A 23,357-nucleotide genomic window follows, 5' to 3' on the forward strand; every position below is an offset into this window, starting at 1 on the left:
ACTCAACATAAAATCATACATTTCATAGATAACATAATTACATAAGCTAGACAGAAAAATTCCATAACATAATGAAACTGTATGTTTACATTTAAGCCTGCCAATCTTCTAAACTAAAACTTCAGGCCTCTGTGATTAAAGGCCTGTGGGAGTTTTTATAGACAGTTACTGAAAACAGTGAGCACTACGAACATCTGATTAAGTGTGTACCTATCACAATAGGTTCATCTACAGAGCAGACACTGTGGTGACAATCATTCTACTAGCTTATTCTTGGGTGCAGTCAGCGTGATCTGAACAAACATCAATGCCTCAGAGAAGCAATTGGGGAACAGCTTAGGAAACTCATGGACCATGCCTCATTCAGTTCAGATAATTCTCACTTCAAGTTCTAAGGAGAGTGGAGATTGAGAGCAAGCCAGGCTGATAGGGATGTGAGAAGAAATGCAGACACTGTCCTTTAGATTTGCTTTTGAGTTTTCTAGGCTTACGATTGTGAGTAGTTTAGAAAACAAATAAAAAGGGTATATTCTATTCACCATTAATTTGTATCAGTTTTTATGTAAGTAACAATAGTCACATATATATTTTTTATAGAGTGACAAATTAAAAAAAAAGACAAACAAGGAAATACAAATGAGCTGTAGCTTTGTAGTGACAACAAAGTCCCTGATTCACTTCTGCCTAAAACTTCTTCCCCAGAGACCTTGCTAAGTCGTAGCTGGTAACTGTTAACTCCTCAGGAGATCCTGGGGAAATTCATGAGAGGAAATGTAGAGGAAAGCAGACCCTGAGTAAATATGTAGAAGCAGGCAGAAGGAAAAAAGTCCTATTACTGGACAAGTCAGATGGCTCCTGGGATGGTTTGAATGTGGTGGTTTGAATGAGGCCACGGGTTCGTATATCTGAAAGATTGGTTTCCCAGTTGGTAGAATTGGTTAAGAAGGATTAGGAAGTATGGCCTTGTTGGAGAAAGTATGTCCCTAGGGGTTGGCTTTTAGGTTTCAAAAGTCCAAGACATTTCCAGCTAGGTTTCTCTTTTTTTTCCTGCCTTATGTGTATGGATCAGGATGTAAGAGCTCAGCTACTGCTCCAGCACCATGCCTGCCTAATGCCATGTTTGCTGCCATGATAATCATGGACTTTTAACCCTCTAGAAATGTGAGGCCCAATAAACCTTTTCTTTTATGAGATATTTTGTTCATGTTGCCTCTTGATAGTGATAGAAAAGTAACTAAAACAGTTCTTGAGAGAACTTCATCACTGTTAAGAAAATCAAAAGTGAGGAGGTCTATCAACCTTCCCCATGTGATACCACAGTAAGTATTCTGTGTGAAGCAGCCTTCTCTGTGGTAATCAGAGGGGTATGTGGAAGGTAGTGGAAAACTAAAGATTTAGTGGATCCAGCTCAGATCTAATTCAGCATATTTTCTGCTTGAATGCTAGATGACTCCACATGGATATCCTGAAGGTGTCTGAAAATCAGTTAGTTCATACATGGTGTTGTCATCAAGGAGAGAACCAATAAGAAATAGATGGACTACATTCCAAGTTATCTCATGACCTTTAACAATTCTTGATTTAAGGAGTCTTCATTCCTGTTTGAGTAGTTGTAAGAAAACCACAATGAGCAGTACAGTAACTTTGAGACTCAGGATTAGTAACAAGTTAGCTGTGAGTATCACAAGCCTGAGAGGAAAAAGAGATGAAGTAAGTGTTTTTGGAATCCAGAAGGACAGATTCATGTAGAAATTTCCACAGTGACAGAATGTTAATGGAAAAAGGAGAGCCTAGGATGATACCTTGAGGTATTTAATATGTCATTTTTCTCTGTTGGATAAACTCAACCAAAAGAGTAAGGCCAGGAAACCTGTGCTGTGTGATGGAGAGAGGTGGGATGATTCTGAAGATGAAGGTGGCACACTGGATTTCCAATCCTAGTCTCATTCTCCCATGTGTGCAGTAGTTTTCCAAATGGCACCGTGGTGGAACAATTGGCATCAAAAGCCTATTTTAATGAATATTCATAAAACAATCCTCACAACTTCAACTTCCTACAAACACCTAATTCCAAGTTCCTTTCCATTTCAAGTACTATTTATGAAGAGCATCAATTTTCTCATGTGACATCTATAATTTCTCTTGTTAGTATCATATGATCATTCCAACCTATTCATTTCTTTGTAATATTTATCACTTCTCAGAAATTGGCTTATAAACTTTTTATTTTTTTAAATTTTTTTTGGAATTATATATGTCTGTACTATACATTAAGCCTATTCTACCTGCCTATTCCAGACTACTTTACTTCTGCTTTCGTTACATATATACTACAGGCCTTCACATATACAATTCTTGTGTACTTCTTTATTTTTCAAATGTTTGAGGGGTTTGTTTAGATCTAATGTGTTCCAAATTGTGCCTCCAATTCTTAGTACACTGACTGATGTTTAGTATGTGCTCAGTAAATGAGTGTTGAACAAATTAATCACTGCAAATGTTTAATTCTTATTAGTTCAGTATTGTAGTCCACTTTAGAGATAATTCTTAGACTTTTCCCATCCATTGTTTACATTTATTGCTGGTTCACTTTTATTCATTCAGAAATCATTCCCTCATTTAAAACTTCTTATTGTGTGAATCTTTTCTGGGGAGACATGAAAATAATTATGCATCCCGGGTAGGATGCGAACAACAGACCAAAGAGAGGGTTTGGTGAAAAAAGAGTTTAACTAGGATTGCTTACAAGAATGTGAGTGGAAGTGTGCTTCCCAGCACACGGGAGGCTCACAGGCAGCTACACTGTTGAGGAAAGACTGCTCCATCCCAGTAATGGTTCAGCATCTATACGCCCTTTGGGAGCAACATTGTAAGCCCTGTCCTCTAGTAACTCTTAACTGTCTACAATTCCCTCCAAAGGGAACTTGTAAGCCACAGCCCCATGACTGAAAATAGTGGATCTAATGTTATGCAGGCTTTTGAGAAAGATCTGTTGACTCTTTAAGCAGGCAACAGCCATGCGATGGCAAGCTGAGGGACAGAAATGGAAACCATAGATGCAGTCACCAAGAGTTGCAATTTATTGAGAAAGACAGTGAAGAAATCGTTATAGTGAGATGTAGTGGTCTAAGGCAAAGAGAAGTAAGTGTTGGGGAGACACAAAGCAAGGGTTCTTGGCCCAGCGCAGAGGAGACATGTTTCTAAAAGGCATTCCCCCAAGGACAGAAGAAATGATGGGGTTGACAAGAGAGCCATGATATGTAACATTCATGGTGAGTCTTTAGACCTAAAGGGGCTTTGTGTTTCTGACATCTACTCCCTCAATAGCTAGGTACCATGTTCTAGAGACAGGTGACTTTAAATTTTCTAAAGTATTTGATGTTGTGTCCTTCTGCTGTTTTCCTGTCTTGTTGCTCTTCTCATCCAGGAGATAAAATTCTGTTTTAGTAGCGACACAATGACTCCTAACAATATTCTGCTATATTCATTGATTATTGTTTTACTCAGCTATCATCAGTGAAGCATCCTCCTGCAGTAGGTGGATAGTAATAGAGACCCAAAAGCAGACATGAAAAAGTGTAGGGAACTTGGCACTTTCACTCCCAAATGGGATGTCTTCCCATTGAGAAGGGCTCAGGGAACTAGGCAGAAGAGAAAGCAGAAAAATTATAAGAACCAGAGGGGATGGATGACACCTAGGAAACCATGTTTTCCAGATTCAGCAGGACTGATGTACGTATGAACTTTTGGAAACTGTGAGAGCATGCACAGGACTTGCACAGGTCCAAGCTAGATGGGGCTCCAGTGCTGAGAGGGACAAGAAGACAAAATTTCCCATCCCTAACCAAGAAGCTATCTCTTAATGACAACAGTTCAGAAACAGAAAAATTAGTTTTCTCTAGTGGGTTTACAAGTCACACTGAAGAGCAGACCCCATGCTTAGCAGTAGATAATCTACACAAAAGGAAATCATTGGTATTTTTATAGATTTTTTTTATGTGTGTCTCATATTGCTTGTTTAAGCATTTATTTGCCTCACTGGTCTTGTGATTGTAGATTATGGTTTTCAATTTTGTGTTTTTATAGTTTTTAATTCTTACTGTATATGAATCTATACATGTGTGTTTCCTGGGTTTTGTTGGGGGGTTTTGTTTGTTTTTATTTGCCTGTTTATTTTCTAAAGATCAAAAGGGATCATGACTCACAGGTTGGTCGTGACCCACAGGTTGAGAACCACTGCAGTGGGCTGTCCACAATCCTTTATGGTTACCAGTTTTTATGGTAACCTTTATGGTACCAAAATTTACCAAGTCTTACTTGCCTGCTTTCAAATGTAAAGTATTGCTTTTTAGTTGCCCTAAATATACAGAGCCAAATGTTAGGTTCAAGTTTAATTTAATGTAGGTACTTTAATTAGTAAAAAATGAGACCAAGCAAGAGGAAAATACTTTACCTTCAATTGCAAATGTATCTTTAATTACTAGCATGGTGTCCTTGGGTTATTAAATATTTATGTTTTGTGTGACTGAGCAATACAACCTGAAGATTCTGAACAGTGAATGCTGATGTGATTGTATGCATTTGTAGAGTGTATATTCATTAATTGGTGGATATATTTTCAAATACAGTTACACTGACGACAAGCCAGAACAAAGTAGTAATGTAGAAAAAAACTATAGAAAATGGCAAAGTATGACTTTATTATTACAGAATTTCATGATGATTAATCAGCAAAGAAAAATTAAACTCACAAAATACATCATTATTGGGGTGACTTTTCTTAGTCACTGTAGTTGCTATGTATTTATGGACATTAAGACACCAGACTAAAAGTAAAATTCAATATGATTTAAATTATAAAATTCATAAGGTGTCAGTTTTTATTTTTAGAACCAATCATCTAACTAAATATGTTTAACGTCAATGATTTGTTTAATGATTATACACAAAGTAAGAATATGCAAATAACAAATATAGTCAGCATTCTCATTAACATTTTCATTTGATCAAGTTAATGGGAAATTATAAAGTCGTTCAGAAAAAAAACATACTCTAACTACACTGAATCATATTACGAGAAAAGTTGATATTTGCACTGATACCATTCAAGCAAAAAATGATAACTTTTTAGATGGCACTTTTTGTCTCCAAAGGAAATGTTATCAACTAGTTATGACATCACTACAAGTATTTACTCAAATATTTTTAGGAAAAAGAGCAGATCTGCGGTGATTATGCTATATTACTGTGCCAGGCATTGTTGTATATAATGACTGAATATCGTCAAATCCATCTTAAATCGTATTATTGGCAAATGTAATTCTCCACTGGTTTACTACAAAAACTTGGACTTGATAGTGATCTGTGGCTCACTGAGTGATGACACCTCCAGCTATTTCCATAGGTGAGGGATCTCTTTTTTTACTTGATATCCTATGGGAAAATAAGAGAAAAAGTTCATATGTTAGTGTCAGATCATCACAAATGTGCATGCTTATGTTTGGGGATGGAGTCTTTGTTGAGGGATGAGGATAATGAAGTTCCTGAATGCAAAGTTTCAAGAGTGGAATATTCTAAGGCCTCTCTGAGGACTACCATATATTTACTATGGTTTCCAAGTAATCATATTTAATGGCCTATTTTTAAGTATGTGAGTTTAAAACTATAAATTTCTTGAAAATTTATTTTAAGACAGGCTATTTTAATTTATTATGACTACATAAAACACACGTGAAGCTCTTCATAGTGACTAAGGGTAAGTATCAACAGTGGTTAGACAGGCTGCTGGGTACAAATGACTGAAATCTCTTAGGAGTATACTCTAATTCTATTTTGGGGGCAGGTGGAGGAGGCTTTGTGGTTGATGATGTGTGTTTTATTCTGTTCTGTTCATAAAAAAATTATTTCATTTTTGCCATGTTCTGTAGCTAGAGTTTTCCTGCCTTGTCCGTAGTCAGGACAAATCTCTCTCACCTGCCAGTCGCACAGCCGCTCAGACCCGACCAAGTAAACACAGAGACTTATATTGCTTACAAACTGTATGGCTGTGGCAGGCTTCTTGCTAACTGTTCTTACAGCTTAAATTAATCCATTTCCATTAATCTATACCTTGCCACGTGGCTCGTGGCTTACCGGCATCTTCACATGCTATTTCTCATCATGGCGGCTGGCAGTGTCTCTGACTCAGCCTTCCACTTCCCAGCTTTATTCTCCTCCTTGTCCCGCCTATACTTCCTGCCTAGCCACTGGCCAATCAGTGATTTATTTATTGACCAATCAGAGTAATTTGACATACAGACCATTCCACAGCAATGTTCTTAATTTTGGGTCTGATTACAGAACACAGTAAATTTTAAATTACATGGGAAATAATTTCTACTTAATAATATGAATAATTTATCTTCAATATATCCATTAGAGCCAAGGCTGTGACTCAATGGTAGCGCTCTTGCCTTAGCATGCACTAGTTTACTTAAGTTCAACCCTCAGTACCTCAGAAAAACTCAAAACAAACCAATAAAATATATACTAGAGTAATTCAAGATTTTGTGTTTAATAATAACAACACTCTGTATCTTTTAGAAAAAGAACTGTACATTTTTGTTCAAACAAAGAAGAAATATAATTATAGCTAATTCATGGGGAGCTCCACTGCATTGTCTATCTGTGGTGTAGTTTTGTATGTGAGGCCTCATGAGCCCACTTAGCCAATGTGAACTTTGTAGGATGTGTGTCGATAACAAGTAATGATCAAGAACCATCTCTCTACGTGTTTTATTGGGCTAGCAAACTGTGTTCCTTCAAAACAGTGTGATTGTTGTGAAACATCCAGGCAAGCAGAATGACTGAGCGGTGCTTCCAAATACTTAAAGCCATATAAAGGGAAGTCAATTAGCTTCACGTTTCTTCCCTTAGAAAATGATTTTTAATTATTTGGATTTCAAAAAAATATATTGGAACCCATAGAATATCTTCTTGGACAATGTTTAAGGTCTTGGAGCAGTCAGTTTGTTTTGGTAGATGTTAAACTAAATGTTTAGAAAATGTTAAATGATTAGAAGAGTTGAAACCAAGAAGATACATTTTTAAAAAATCTCTGTTGCATTTAAAAATAAATGAATTTGAGTGTCACTAGACAAAGGATCTATTCCATTTGCCATGTACATGACCCCATGTACATAAACAGCTATGGCTGTTTACCTCCTCATTTTGTTTTTGTTTTTTTTGTTTTTTGTTTTGTTTTTGTTTTTTTTTAGTTTTTTGAGACAGGGTTTCTCTGTGTAGCTTTGCACCTCTCCTGGAACTCACTCTGTAGCCCAGGCTGGCCTTGAACTCACAGAGATCCGCCTGGCTCTGCCTCCCGAGTGCTGGGATTAAAGGTGTGCGCCACCACCGCCGGACTCTCACTTTTTTTTTTTTTTTATTATTATTCCTGCCTGGTTGTCAAGTCCAGTGATTAGGTTTCTTAGCTTGCTTCTGAGAAAGCAATATGTGTACATTTACTGGGCAGTTGATTGAGCAAACTTTCATTTGTAGTTATCAAATGTCAAAGAGAAACACATAAAGATTATTAATATTCAAATTAAATATATACTTGCATTCATGTATAATGAGTGAGAAAATAAGCATGATACTTTTTTCTTTTTATTTATTCTCTCATATAATACATTCCAACTGCATCCTCTCCCAGTTGTTCTTTTAAATTAAAAGTAAGCAAGTTATCTGTTGTCAGCACTAAGTCAGTTAAGATATTTTCAAATTCAGAGATTTAGAAATATAGAAATTGACATATTCTGGCAATGAAAGCAGCAAAGGAAAAATATTTGCAAAGAATACATTATATCAGATGGTGGCACTCTTTTTATTGGTATGACATGAGGCCTCATTGACTATGTCTTTCAATAAATATATATTAAAACTTGAACAAAACTTGTCAATATATAGGAAGCTACAATGATGAACAAGTCTTCAGATAAATGTAACTAAATTATACAATATGTGTCTTATGTGAGTTGGTCATTTTTCTAAATAACATGACCTGGAAACATCATAGTTTAGTTCGCTGTAGGAAAACCTAGGGGGAAAACTGATAAACATTTTTATTGGAAGGAATCCATAATCCATCTGTACCTATAAATTCTTCATGAAATCAACCCCCTGTGGTCATTTCCCTTACATGTGAAGTCTAAATGATGTTTCCATAGACCGATCCCACATAAAGCTATATTGAATACCTTCTTCTCAGGTCCTGGTATTGTCCATTCCCTCCCTTTTGAGTTACATTTACTTACCTCAGCTTGAGCATCACCAAGGAAAGAATTCCACAGGTAACAATCATGCACAGGACAGCATAGACTAGTTCTCCTGGGAAGGAAAGATGAGCAATTCATTGGACATGTTAATGTGGATGGGGGCGGGGAACCCAGCAAGTTTCAATCCACCTAAAGAACTACAGGCAGTTAAGGAATGCTGAGAACTGGAAAAATACTCTTCCCCAAGAAAGAGCACATTAACTGGCTATCCAATACCACATGGCCAGTCTTAAAAACACACATACAAGTAACCTACAAACCGAGATGGTTATATTAGTAATATATGTGCATATACTTATATGTATGTAGCAATAATTAATGAATGAAGAGGTCATGAATTTGAAAGAGAGCAAGGAGGTGTGTATGGGAGAGTCTGGAGGAAGAAAAAGGAGGGGAGAAATGATGTAATTATATTATGATCTCAAAAAAAGAATTTTTTTTATTCATTGGATTTTTAGAGACAATAAGCATTATTTTTCATAGAGAATTTTTAACTGACCATTGAAGCGAGCCTTGAACCCAGTCAGAGTAATTTCCTTTGAATGCTTTCTTTTATATGAGGAAATGTCTTTGACATTAGGAGTTGGATAATCTGAAAGAAAATAATAAAAATTATATTGAATATTTAAGACTTATACTTTGTCTTTATCAAATCATTATTATTTGTTTCATATTCATAAATGACACCAATCCAGTTCCATGACACCATTTTTATAAATCCAATGATTTATATGAAAGTGGAAATGCTAAAACTTTAATAGCGTGTCTCTGCCATGTTTAATCAGCCAATTTCATTGAGGAAATCTTTTCCCTACAAGCCTTGATTAGAAGAAAAGACCCCACGTTCTAGGATGACTCACTGAACCTTGCCCATGGAGGAGAGACAGGAGAGGGTAGTTTTAGGCTTCCCATTTGGATACTGGAGAAGGCTCCTTCTTCACACAAGTGATTATTTCAATGTGTTTTAAAGATATCACATTTTCCAAAGAACCGCTGATAAATGGCTTTCTACAAAGGAAAGTCTCTAAGCACGCTGGTGCCCCTCCGCTCAGACCTGAAATCCTCTGCTTTAGTTCTGCAGTCATATCTCTGCGCTCTTACCAAAGTGAAGACCTTCCGTTTCTATCGTTGAGACTGGCTTTTACCTTCTGGAAGGGCTACTGCTGGCTTCTCTGGAGACTTAGTTGTCTTGGGCATTTCTGAGAAATTCAGTCCTTTTAGATGCTGCTTGCTTTACTACTCTAAAAGGCATGCTTCTTTGTGGCCAGGTCAAAAACTGTATTTTCCTGCTGTGTATATTATTTTCACTGACTTTTACCCTTCAAGAAAATAAAATCCTGATGATTAATTAATGGATCTATTATAGCTGATTAATCACACATAGCATCAGCTGAATTCAACAGAAAGAAGAACGCAAAATGAAATAGCACGCAAGCAAATATGTTTGGTGACTCTGGTCAGATTGGAAGCATTTAAGAAACGGGATGAAGGAAAGCCTCCACATAGGAAAGCTTGGCTGTCCTCTATTACAGATTGTTTCATGAATTCCCAGACCTAGAAATATAACTATGAATATATATATATATATATATATATATATATTTTTTTTTTTACAACATTACAGTTCATCAAAACTGGGAAATGTATACCAATGACATCCAAGGGTAAGGCTCCGAGAAAGAAGGTAGACTAGAAGATGTACTACGAAGCATGCAGCCAATCTTCGCCCCATATAGCCTATTGCCAGGCATATAAGTTCTACATTACTAATCATCAGTACATTGGGAAATTCAGGAACAGAAATTTCTAGGTGGATCAGGAAGAAACCCAAATAAGAAAAAAAAATTGTAAAAAATGATTTGGCATTAGAAACTTATTTTCAGGAACTCTAACCTCTAATTCATTTAAAACATTTTTAGTTCATACTATTTTTCATCTCCAGGTCTTAGTAATTGAAAAATATACTCTGTCAAAAATGAATAGGTGTACAATTTGGGCATTTTCCAGTTTTGTGTTTATGAAACACATTTTGTTATTTGTGTTATTGCCCTGAGCCATTTATACTAATGGTTCTTGAGGAGAAGGATTAATTTTAATCAACTTGTACATACAGGCTTTCTGTAAAATAAGTGATAATGCAATTATAGCTAATACGTAATAACATGAAGAACAAATGATCCTTTTTTAATTTTATGGTATTTTGGTAGTTTTAGGCATCATGATGGACTCTGCAAATATATATATATATATGTATGTATATATATATATACATTGGCTGATTAATTATTCAAATAATATGAATTTTTCTGGAAATTCTATCCTAGGGATACTTGTCTTGGTTTGCTATCATAATTTAACTTATCATTGAGCATGAAAAATCTATTATTCTGGCAAATTATGCAATCTTTTGTATATAGAACTAAGATAATTGCTAGATGGCTAGAAAAAAGTAGAAGAAATTATTTTATTCAGTAAATTTCATTCCCATGGTATTCATGAACAAAATCTAAAAGGTTAGTGACCTAAGTTTTAAACAGGATTCCAGGAAAACGTATCTACCAGTCACTACGCTACTTAAATATTGCTCCCTGGCAGGACACTGAGTATCAGCAAGAAAGGCTAGAGTTACCAACGGTTTCTTGGCTACTGAAGCTCAGTGGATAGTCTTTCTTAACTTTTATGAAAGGTGGGGTTTTATTATCATAAAACTGAAGTTGGTAGAGTTGATAGTTACCTCAGTCCCATATCATCTGTCATCTTTATTATAATCTACATTTTAGAGAAAGGAAATGTTTTTTAAATTCATTATAAAATTTCTGTACATTTGGTGGTAAATCTAGATTTACTTTAACATTATACTAAGAACAAATTTAAATAATATTATCTTCAGAAATACAGAAATTTCTGTTTTTTGTTTTTCAGCATTCTCACAGACACTGGAGGTGTGTCCTTGATCCCATGTACCTCTTCAGCACTGTGTGCAACAGGTCCATGGTCTGATGTCATCACTAGGTGACTGGGTCTCAGGAAATCTCATCCCCCTGTCTCATCCTCTTCTCAGTAATACATGTTGGAGCTGTCTTCAGAAAACTCCATTCAAGTATCAAGGGTTTCACACGAGCTGTTACACTGAAGCTATTTTTTTCAAGACTACTTAAAGTCGGCCTGTCATTTTCCCTTTATTTTTCACTATTGGCTCTTTGTACTCTCTCTCATGTTTAAATGCCAGAGTGTTGTAAAATTCAGTACTAAAAAGATGATTTTAAGTGAATTGCAGACTTGCCCAGTTATCTTCTTTTATATTTGCTTGCATATCATAAGCTACCATTAACACCACACTAAATTTAGATTTTCTTATTTTAAACTAATTAATTTCATCTTTTTTGTCTCAGTAAATGATGTGACTATCCAATATCATTCAAAAAATTTGGAAAGAATCCTTTCTCGTCTGCTTTCTCTCAATCATGTGACACATTAGCCAATTACTCCTGCTGATCTTACCAAATACATATCTGAATTCTACTCTTAATTTTTATCTACTAAATAAAATTTAAGTGAATCACACTGATAAATATTCCCAACATGGTCAATTTATCTTCCTATTTCTGATCTTTCTTGCCTCTAATCAACAGGAAACAAAATGATCTATTTCAAAACCAAATCAAATAGTGTACCATTCTTTTCAATGTGTATATACTTAAACCCAGGAACTCTGAAATGTTTAGGGTCTCCTGAACAGTCTGTGGATATTTCAGAACAACTCATCCTTGCCTATTCTACTCTATCTCTCCCTTCTGTCCATTCCTTTCCTCCCCTTCTTTTCTTCCTTCTTTGTTTATCAATCAGATGGCATTTTATTGCTGGATCATTTGGCATTTGCTCTTGCCTCTTTCTGGAGCAGACTTCTCTTTCAAGGGCCCACTCAAAGAGCAGCTTCTTGGAAAGATCTTCCCAAGCCATTTTATTGAAAAGGATCCATTGTTATCTATTTTAGAAATCTGACTTCAAAAGACACAGTATTTTAAAAGATTTTTCGGAGAGAGCATTTTTAAACTATTTTCTATGCAACACTAGGTCTGTCTACCTTTACACATTAGGAAAATACAGGGCATCAGAAGAAAGTGATGGAAAAAATCTTTTCTTAGACAAAAAATCATATGCAGTTCTAAGACAAAAGTGTTTGTGTGTGTGTGTGTGTGTGTGTGTGTGTGTGTGTGTGTGTCTGGGTACATGTAATGAACTGAAACAGATAAATTAAAATCAAATTTCTCAAGGTGGTATATCATGGAATCCAAGAGCAAAACCTTGGAAAGCATGGGTATATGTAACTGGTAGACTAACATTTGTGTATTGGAATGAGAACAGAATATTCTTTGAGGATTCTTATTTTTTAACCAGTCAATAGAAAGCAGGAAGACATCATATTAAATGTTCTTTGTCCACGAATATAAACACTAACTTCAAATTCTTTAGTTTACTAAACACACATGTGCATAGATACCTGCCCCATGATTTTTTTTCTTGCTTTTAGCCACTGTTGTACATAATTCTATCCTCTGTTTCTGGAGCCAAGTAGATCAACCACCTAACTCCATGTTGCTACTCCTGCTTTCTACCAAACTATAGGATACAGAAAAGAGTTTTAGACATTATTTTGACTGATCTGTTGGCGTCCAAACTATTTTCTAGATTTGTGTAGGAAATTAGAATTTGTTATTACTTTGAATTTAGGGAATCAATTAGAAGAAGAATGATCAAGTGTGACAATCCATAGCACAGAAGCCATGATTAACTTAAAAACCGGTGTCACAGCTCAGTCAGTAAAGTGTTTCCTGTGAAATCAGGAGGACCTGAGTTCATTCCCTAACACCCATATCAAAAGCCATATGTGGTGGTAAACTTTTGCATTCCCAGTGCTAGGGAGGCAGCAGCAGGGAAATGCCTGTGAATGGATGATATTCATCCTTGGTGAGTTTGTGAATCTCAGACCCCAGTAGCAGACTTATCTCAAATAATTATGTGAGAAAAATCTTAAAAAAATATTAAAAAAAAGAAAAACCCAAGGTAGGTGACTTCTGAGGAATGACTCCTGAGGTTGATTGATTTTCACATGTACATTAGTTCCAGTCACACATAACCATGCATACACACAAATGCATATAGAAGCACAATTAAAACTAGACTATTGTAGCTGCCAATGGTGTCATATTTAAGGGGATTCTGTTCGAAGCATGTTAATTATACGTTAAATTATATTGTGTAGAGGATATTTTCAGGGCTTTGAAGTTTTACGTTTCATCAAAGAGATGAGTCAGTAAGTGGTATATTATAAAATACAATGCCAGCTGGGCGGTGGTGGCGCACGCCTTTATTCCCAGCACTCGGGAGGCAGAGGCAGGTGGATCTCTGTGAGTTCGAGGCCAGCCTGGGCTACAGAGTGAGTTCCAGGAAAGGTGCAAAGCTACACAGAGAAACCCTGTCTTGAAAACCCCAAAAAATAATTAATTAAATTAAATATAATGCCTTATTTTTTCTAACCATACAACATACAGAAGTTTAGCTTTCTGAGTACAGCAAATAAAACCTGTGCATTGATTTAAAAAAAAAGATACAAATATGCAGCATTTCAGTAAGAGTGTGATATTGCTTATGAGGTGTAAATAACAAAAAATATATGTGGTAAGTGAGAGAGAAAATTTGTGCAATCCAAGAAATCCATTATGGACTTGACATTCTCTGTTTCGGAAATGACTTTAATTCTTTAATGTGTGTTTGTATGAACATATGTCATAGCACATATGTGGAGATAAAAGCACAACACTGTGGAGCCAGTACTCTCCTTCCAACTTTATGTGGGTTACGGGGATCAAACTCCGGTCATCAGGCCTATGCAGCAAGTGCTTTCACATGCTGAGGCATATAGCTGGCCCTTAAAGAGTGAGTAGTTAAGAACTTGAAAACGAATATCAGCCTATATCACAAAGTATAGGTTGTCCTGAGAGGCCTGTGATCCCTTTAGGTAAATCACTTTATTTTAAAATACTGGGCTTTGAGCATTTAAAGTCTCCAACTTAAGTCACTTCCATATCTCATGCACACTCACAGGAATTGTCCTTTATCTGTCGGCAGCTACAATACGGAACTGGAAAAACTCTAGTACACTCATATTAGTAACTTTTCATTGGGAGAAAATGAGTGCATCGACTTTAGAGAATCAGAAGTGTGGACTATCAGTTTTTAGAGACTTTCCCACAGGTTCCTCCCCAGAACATGTTTAATTATGCTCATAAGGGGCATTTTATACAAATGTAAGTATTAAAATTTTAGAGAAAAAAAAACCCAATCATGTAGAACCACATTGTGGTTGTTCACAAATACTTTAGGTTGTCTCACAAGATATTAGCTTCTTTGTAAATACGTGTTTTCTAACTATTCTGTTGCTTTACATAAGCCTACAAATATATATATATATATATATATATATATATATATATATATATATATATATATATATATTGATAATTAGAAATAAAAATAAGTTCAAGCACTATAGACAACAGGGTTCATGAGGCATGGGTAACATGAGGAGAGGCCAGCTATTGGTGTCTTGCATTGGCCTTAGGATCTCCTGCTAATTTGCTAAATGTTTGGATTGGACTAATATTTATTTTGCTTTTAAGTCTGTATCTGATTTATCATTCTACTAAATTAAGGTAATGCTTTTTAGCTAATAATGAAAATTAAGCTAGGCAAAGCATGTAGCATAAAGTAGAAGCCATATTTTTTTCTTCTTTAGACAAGTATGTTTTGATAGTAGTTACACTTTAGCATTCATTATGGAATATTTAAATATAAAGATTCCTACATCCTATCATTCCAGGATTTGAATTAATGGTTCAAAAATGAATTGGACATAAAATACTATGTAGTTACGATTCTGGAAATCTCTCCTGATACTCTAGGACAGTCAAAATAGAGAAGGGTGAAAACATACAGTGAAAGAAAGCAATTATGCCAAGGTGGATGAGAGAACTCTTGCAAGGTCCCATCCCGGCATGAAGAACTACAGACATTAATGACGACTGAGAGCTGAAGAATCAATCTGCTTCAGGGTGATCCAGTCGAAAGTGGTCAGTCCTAAACATTTATAATGTGAGGGGTACTAAATAAAAGCAATAAGTTGTATTTATAAATATATATGTATAAATAAATAACAATAATAATAATAACAATTAAAGAGTAAGAAGCAATGAATTTGAAGAGTAGGGGGACATGGGAAGATTGGAGGGAGGGAGGGAGAGGGGCAATGATATACATGCAACATTCAAATCTGAATGTACCCCCAAATAAAATATTAACAAAAGAGAAATTGTCATAAGCCATGTAAACCTCTCATTATGGTAAGCTAGTGAAATTGGAATTCTTAATAAGAGAGAGGGAATAGGGGAGGGCCAGGGAAGGAAAAAGTCTGGGTTTATATTTATTAGATATAGGAGTCAAAAAACATAATTGGTAGAGAAATGTAACCAGACACAGGGACTGTAAGAGCTAAGCCAGCACTGAATCAGTAGAAGGCACCCTGTTGAAAGTTCTTTTGAGCTAGGTACCTGGCAGCTTTTAAAGAATAAAAACAATTAAAAGCAACAATATGTCCATTGTAGGACAGGAGTGCTGGAACGGGACAGTGAGAGAAACTGACTGGATCAAAGCAGGCACAGAGAAGTGTTGGAAGCAGCTATTAAGGCTGTAGACATATGCTTCGTGTACTTTTTCAAGGTAATAACTACCACATGTAGCATAAACAAAATACTCTTGTAAGGCTGAGACTGTCTGTTGGACTAGGAGAGCAGTAACTAAAGATGAGGGGACGGAATCATGGCAACCTGGATACTTATAACACCACCAGCAAAATCTTCACTTGCAGAACCCCGTAATACGTCACAGTGGGTCAGGATGGCCAACTGCTCCTTGAAGGCAAGCCCTGTCAACTGGTTTAGGTGGTCTTCCCTTTGTCAGAGTACCTTGCCTCCCAACCAAAGTAGACACCACCAGAAACTAGTGAACTCTAGGGTCTTATGTGACTGTGTTGTCCTGAAAGTCCCCAACACATGCTTCTGGGGAGTTTATCTCCACCAAACCCAAGTGCTGATGCAACAACAGAATATAAACCCAATTTTTACAAACTCAAAGAATTTTGGTAGTGGGGGAAAGCTTAGGCAGCCTTGGTGGTAACCGAAAACAAAGACCATCAACCAAACAAAGAACACCTGGCCCCTACAGAGAGGCAGTGGAAAGGAAAGAGCGGAAGAGAAACTGTAGCATAGAAGCACACTGCTTAGACATCACTAAGAACTCGCATCGGTCATGAGGCAAGTTTATACCATTCCATGCTATTTTTATCTAGTTTGAAAGCTGATTGGTTGATGGCAATGAGTGAAGAGAATAAGAGCTATTTGAGTGCTTGTACAGTTTACAAGGCAGTGAAGTGATTTTTGAATATTCTTACAATGCTCTTAATGTTGTAGGGATTTTGATGAGCTCATGAAAAGAACTCCAACAGAAAATCTGGAAAACCTGATACCAATGGAAGATAAACTATTTGACATTACCAGTGAACTCCTAGCAAAGCTTTACTTGTTGCTTACTGGCCTCATCAAAGAGGCTTAATTTGTCTAAGTACCAAACATCCTTTTCTATAGATGTTCCCTGTTTTAGATAATATCCCAGAGTGTAGGTGCCAGAGCAGTAACTATTAAATGCCCACATATGGTGTTTTATGGGAAGAGTCTGATGCTATTATGTTGCTGTCACACGAATACTTGGCTTTTAAGCCAGAAATACACACACACTCATAATAAATGGCTTTTATGACTTCACATACACAGCTCTGATGCACAGAAAGTATAGAGGAAAGATTGCTTATTTTATGCAGGCTTGGCATGAACTTCATCCCCAATTATAGGCAATAAGGGGACTGGATGAAGCCAATGAAAGCATAGGCTGGAAAATGGAAAAGATAACACAATGCCTTCACATAATAAAGACTGCTATTGTTCAAATTGTAACAATATTGTTTTGGTTTTGGTTTTTTTTTTTTATTTCCCTCCATGATGTTAAATGTTTCTGTCCTCTATAGTGATGCCAAAATGTGAGCTGTCTCACTCATCAGTGGCAACTCTTTAATCTTCCTTTTTTTGGCATAACCACACAGCCAAGGTAGTCATGGATGATTCATGCATCATTTCATGCTCGGTGGCAGACTTTTCCTTCTTCCCTAAAAACACCTAAGCCTTTAAGAGCAGAGCTGGGAAAAAGCTAAGGTCGGAGACAGCTGTTCTCCTGTTGTCCATGTTGAGGGTTTGTATATTTCAGGATTTCCAGATTTGAGTCGTGTGAAACATTTTCTGCAAAATAAAAAGCCAAGCCAAATTCACTGGGTTTCAGGTCTGCAGACAAAATGTGAACCAGCTGGATTTGATTGGTAACGTTTGTGTGCAAGAAAACTTAGTGGCAAAAATAAAGCCAGCATTTTCCCAAACTGGAATCGACGTGTCTTTGGGCTATCCCTTCCATCTATCTTCTCTGGAGAGAACTTTGAATTTTGAAAGGACATCAAATAAAATGTGCCAGATAATTCCGTAGAGTATCTGTTTGGAATATTTGCCAACAAAAAGAAAAAACATGCGAACATGTTGCCTCTCATAGTCAAAATTCAGAGGTAAGAAGAAGCAGGGTCTCTATGTAACCTGTATTCAAGTTGCTGAAAGCATGCCTTCTATGCATGTACTTTAAAAAGTAAAAACCAAGAAGCATGCTCACATTGACTTAAATCCACAAATATACACAGCAAAATCTGGCAATAGTGACATATAATGGCAAACTTACTGGGTTTGCTGATGGCAAAACTTTACCCCATAGTCTATGTAAATTTAGATGGAAATTACTGTGTTTCTTTCTTTCTTTTTTGTTCCCCAGAGACAGAGTTTCTTTGTGTAGCCTTGACTGTCCTAGAACTAGCTCTGTAGGCCAGACTGACCTCAAAATCACAGAGATCCACCTGCCTCTGCCTCTTGAGTGCTGGGATTAAAGGTGTGCACCACCACTGCCAGGCTTACTGTGTTTCTTATAAAAACATATGCAATGCAGATTTAAGCATACAATAGAAGCAAACAAGCATGTTCTATTATGAGATAGGGCAAAATATTTACTAAGATTTTAATAGTTTTAAAAACAAAGCAATAAAAGATAATCTGAACTAGAGAAGACTTGTTTTACTCCAAATTTCAATTCAGTTACCTAAAAGAATGAGTACTTTTACACAGGTAAAGAAAGAAATGATGTAATTTTTTTTTAAAATTTTGATCCTTCCTTTGGAAGGAAATGCTCTTGCCTTTTGTCTATTGTGGAGCTCCAATGCAGATGATAGCTGCCAGGACAACAGTATCTCATCAAGCTGCAAGAGTCACCATGGCAATTATGGAATAGTCAAATCTCTTATGTTGTATTTTGGGTGTGCAAATATCTAATATTAGCTAGCAATTCTCATCCACGCCAGTTTTACAATGGGAAGCATATATTATGCATAATTTATTTCCCTAACACTTCTATATTATAGTCCATCATCAGAGAGCATCAGGACAGGAACTGAAGGCAGGAACTAATGCAGGCGCCATAGAGGAGTACTGAGCAAGGAGTACTTGGCTTACTCATGGCTTACTCAGACTTCCTTATTATACCTCCCAGAACTGCCTGCTGAGGGGTGGCACCAACCACAGTGATCTTGATTCAGCCACATCAATTATCAATCCATAATATGCCTTAAGTCCTGCAGGCTAATTCTATGAAGCTATTTTCTTGATTAAGATTCTGTATTTAGCCAGCACTGAAAGACACTTCATTCTGATTACAGGAATGATCAACCAAGAAGACATTACAATCCTAAACATGTATGCATTGAACTTGGAGTTAAATGATATTATAGATCAAATGAAATTGACAGACATCTAAAGAACATTTTACCTAAATATCACACAATGTACATTCTCAGGAGTTCATAGAAATTCTATAAAATAGATCTCATACTGGAATATAAAACAAATCAGAAAATAGAAAAATTGAAGTGACTCCAAGTATCTTCCCTGACCATGATTTAATTAGCTCAAAATCAATAGCAAAAGTTATTTAGAAATTACACAAACTCATGGTGATTAAATAACACACTAAAGAAAGATGAATGAAGAAATAAAAACAGAAAACATTTTAAATTCCTGGAAATAAATGAAAATAAAAACACAAGATGCCAGAATCTGTGGAACACACTGAAAACAGTCCTATGAGGGAACTTTATCGCACTAAGCACCTACATTAAATAATCAAATGGAGCGCAAATAAATACCTTAAAGATGCACCCCAAGAGCTTAAAAAATCAATAATAAACCAAACCTCAAACCAGTAGATAGGAAGATATAAAACCAGGGCAAAAAAAAACCCCAAAAACAAAAACAACAACAACAAAAAACCAAAGAACAATGAAGTAGAAATGAAAGCAACAAACAAAAACAATTCAAAGAATCAATGAAATTCAGAGCTAGTTCCATGGAAAGATAAAAGGTTGATAGCCTCTTAGCCAAAATGACCAAAACAAAGAAAGAAATGATCCAAATTAATAAATTATAGATTGGTAGGGGAGCACTATAACAGGCACCAAATAAAACCATGAGAGAATAGAATACTTAGGATTTGAAAACATATACTTAAGTTGAAAATCCTAAAAGAAATCAATAGATTTCTGGACATATCTAAACCATCAAAATTAAGCCAAGAAGAGATCAACAACTTAAACAAACCACAATAAATAAGGAGATAGAAACAGTAATAAAAAGCCTTCAGACTATAGAAAAAGTCCAGGTCCAGATGGCTTCATAGCAGAATTCTGCCAATAATTCCCAAATTATTCAAAAATTAGAAGTGAAAGGATCACTTCTAAACTTCTTCTATACAGCTGCCCTTATTCTAATTCAAAGCCAGGTGAAAATACAACAAAGAAATAGAATAAACCAGTATCTCTGATGAATATATGTGCAACATCTTTTTAAAAAAATGTGCAAATTGTGTTGTGGAATATTATTTTAACTATGTAAATATGTGTTACATTTGTTTATGTCGCTGAATATTACTTTAACTGTGTGAAGGTGTCTTATATTTGTTTATGCTGTCTTTGTTAATGATGTAAAGATATGTTACATTTGTTTATGCGGTATTTGTTTTATTATGTAAAATGTGTTGCATTTGTTTCACTTTGCCTGCCTAAGGCACTGATTGGTCTAATAAAAAACTGAATGGCCAATAGCTAGGTAGGAGAAGGATTGGTGGGGCTGGCAGGCAGAGAGAATAAGTAGGGGGAGAAATCTAGGCTTGAGAGATGAAGAAGGAGGAGAGAATGAGGGAGAAAGAGAGGGACATGCCTGGGAAAAAGAAGCCAGGCAGCCAGACATGAGAAGCAATGAAAGTAAAATATACAGAAAGTAAGAAAGGTAAAAAGGCCCAAGGCAAAAAACATAGATCAAGAGAAACAGGTTAAGTTATAAGAGCTAGTGGACAAGGATAAGATAAGGCCGAGCATTCATAACTAATAATAGGTCTGTGTCATGACTGATGAGTTCGTTGGTCCAAAAAAAGAAAGCCTTCTACAAAAACTGAATAGAAGAACATAACAAAAAAGTCATTGTTTTGGTTTGCTTTCATATTGCTGCAATAAACACCATGACCAGAAGAAACCAGGGGAAGAAAAGCTTTATTTCACTTTATGGCTTACAGTTTATTATGAGGGGAAGTCAGGGCAGGAACTTAATGCAAGAACCTAGAGACGGGAGCTGAAGCAGCAGTCATTGGAGAAGTCTACTTACTGGCTTATTTCCAATGGATCACTCAGCTTGGTTTTCATACAAGCCAAGACCATCTGCCTATGGTAACTGCCTACAGTGGGCTAGGCCCTCTTGCATCAATCATTAATCAAGACAATGCCCCAACAGACTTACTTACAGGCCAGTCTAATGGAAGCATCTTCTCAATTAAGGTCCCCTCTTCCCAAATGGCTCTAATTTGTGCCAAGTTGACAAAACTAACCAGCACAGTCACCTTCCCCAATCACGTTGACTTTATTCTGAGATGCAGGGATGGTTTAACTTCAGCACAACAATAAATGTATAGTAAAGACTATATATAAAAGAAAAACAGCCAATATGACCCTAAATGGTGAAAAACTGGAAGAAATTCCACTAAAATAAGAAATGAGACAGGTCTGCCCACTATTCCCACTTCTTTTCAATACAGCACTTGAAACCCCAGCTAGAGCTATAAGACAATAAGAAAATTAAAGGGTACAAAGAGGAAAAGAAGTCAATGATATTTATTTACAGATGATATGATAGTGTCTTAGGCTTTCTCCATGACCTTCCACATCACAGTCAATCATGGAAAAAACTCAAGGCAGGAACTGAGGCAGAAATCATGAAGGAATGCTGCTCACTTACTAGCTTGCTTCCTATGGCTTACTCAGTCTGCTTTTTTATAACATAGAGGACCATCTGTCCAGGAAGGGTACCTCCTACAGTGAACAGGGCCCTCCCACCTTGATCATTAATCAAGACCATGTTCCACAGACTTAACTACAGGCCAAAATTATGAAGGCATTTTCTCAGTTAAGATTCCCTCTTCCCAGATATATCTATGTTGGTATTAAATTGACAAAAGCTCACCAGCACAGATAGGATCCATAATAAAGCCCAACGATTCCACCAAAGTATAAATGATCAACACTTTCAGCAAAGTCCCAGGATATCAAATTTACTTGCAGGAAGAAGTCACTTTTCTATATAGAAATAACAAGCATGCTGAGAAGGAAACCATGGAGTTACTGCCATTTACATCAGCCTCTAGAACTCTAAAATGTGTAACTAAGGAAGAGAAAGACTTCTACAACGAAAAACTAAATCTCTGAAGAAAGAAATTTGGGAAGACACTAGAAGATCGAAAGATCTCTCAATGACCATGGACTGGTACAAGTAATATTGTGAATAATGCTGTTAGGCCAATCATACTGCATCTCAAGTTATACTACAGAACGATGGTAATAAAAACAACATCACCCTGGCAAATAAACCAAACAAACATGTAGGTCAATGGAACAGAACAGAGACCCAGACTTAAGAACACAATAATAATCTCGTAACGTAATGACCTAAAAAGAACTGTCCAATGTTTTCAGCAGCCAGTGAAATGCAAATTACAACTATATTCAGATTTAATCTTGCCTGCATCAAAGTGGCCGAGATTAAGAAGACAAACGACATCAAATTCTACAAATGCTGTGGAAGACTCAGAGAAAGAAGAATGCTTAGTTGCTGATGTTGGGGATGCAAACTGGTGATTTTCATATGTAAATCAGCATAGAGAGTCTTCAGAAAGCTGAAAATAGATCTTCCATGAGACCTAGTTTATACCATGCCTGGACATATACCCAAAGGACTCTGCAGCCTACTGCAGAAATACTTGTTTGTCCATGTTCACTGATGCTCTCTGTTCATCATATGCAAGAAATACACTAGCCACCAGGGAAGAAAAGTTATCAGTAGCCCTATGCAGCTATGAATCTCATGAACATCGATGCAGGAGGAGTTGGGGTGGGAAAGGGAGGGTTATTATGGTGAAAAAACTTTGTATTCATGTATAAAAATGTAGATGGAAAGTTAAAAAAAAAGTTACACTTTTTAAATAGTTTAATAAAATATAAAGCTGGGCCTGGTGGCAAACACTAGGGAGACTGAGGCAGAAGAATTTCTTAGCGTATGAGGCCAGTCTGGGCTTTTCCCAAGAAGATTCAGTGTGCCTTGTCTCAGAAAGAACCAACACTTTAAAATATAACTTTGTATACAATAAACGCGCTTCTGTTGAGTCCTAGTTGAATACGTGCCGTACAATTGCTCAACTGTAACCCTGTATTTAAGAAGCCATTTCTTAGGTTTTGTCGAAATCATTATGTGCCTA

At 36.3% G+C, this 23,357-nt stretch overlaps 1 protein-coding gene across 1 annotated transcript in view; it reads right to left on the bottom strand.

Moving 5' to 3' along the window:
- Positions 1-4,806: 4,806 nt before the first annotated feature.
- Gfral (GDNF family receptor alpha like) overlaps positions 4,807-23,357 on the bottom strand; it is a 47,079-nt gene continuing 28,528 nt past the window's right edge. The window contains exons 7-9 of the mRNA XM_059267019.1: positions 8,812-8,904; positions 8,292-8,364; positions 4,807-5,433 (exon numbers count right to left, since the gene is read on the bottom strand). Of these exons, the coding sequence (XP_059123002.1) occupies positions 5,370-5,433; positions 8,292-8,364; positions 8,812-8,904 (230 nt within the window). The 3' untranslated portion in view covers positions 4,807-5,369. The remainder of the gene's footprint in view (positions 5,434-8,291; positions 8,365-8,811; positions 8,905-23,357) is intronic.

The sequence above is a fragment of the Peromyscus eremicus genome, chromosome 7, assembly GCF_949786415.1.
Source record: "Peromyscus eremicus chromosome 7, PerEre_H2_v1, whole genome shotgun sequence".
In the NCBI taxonomy this organism is placed as follows: Eukaryota; Metazoa; Chordata; class Mammalia; order Rodentia; family Cricetidae; genus Peromyscus; species Peromyscus eremicus.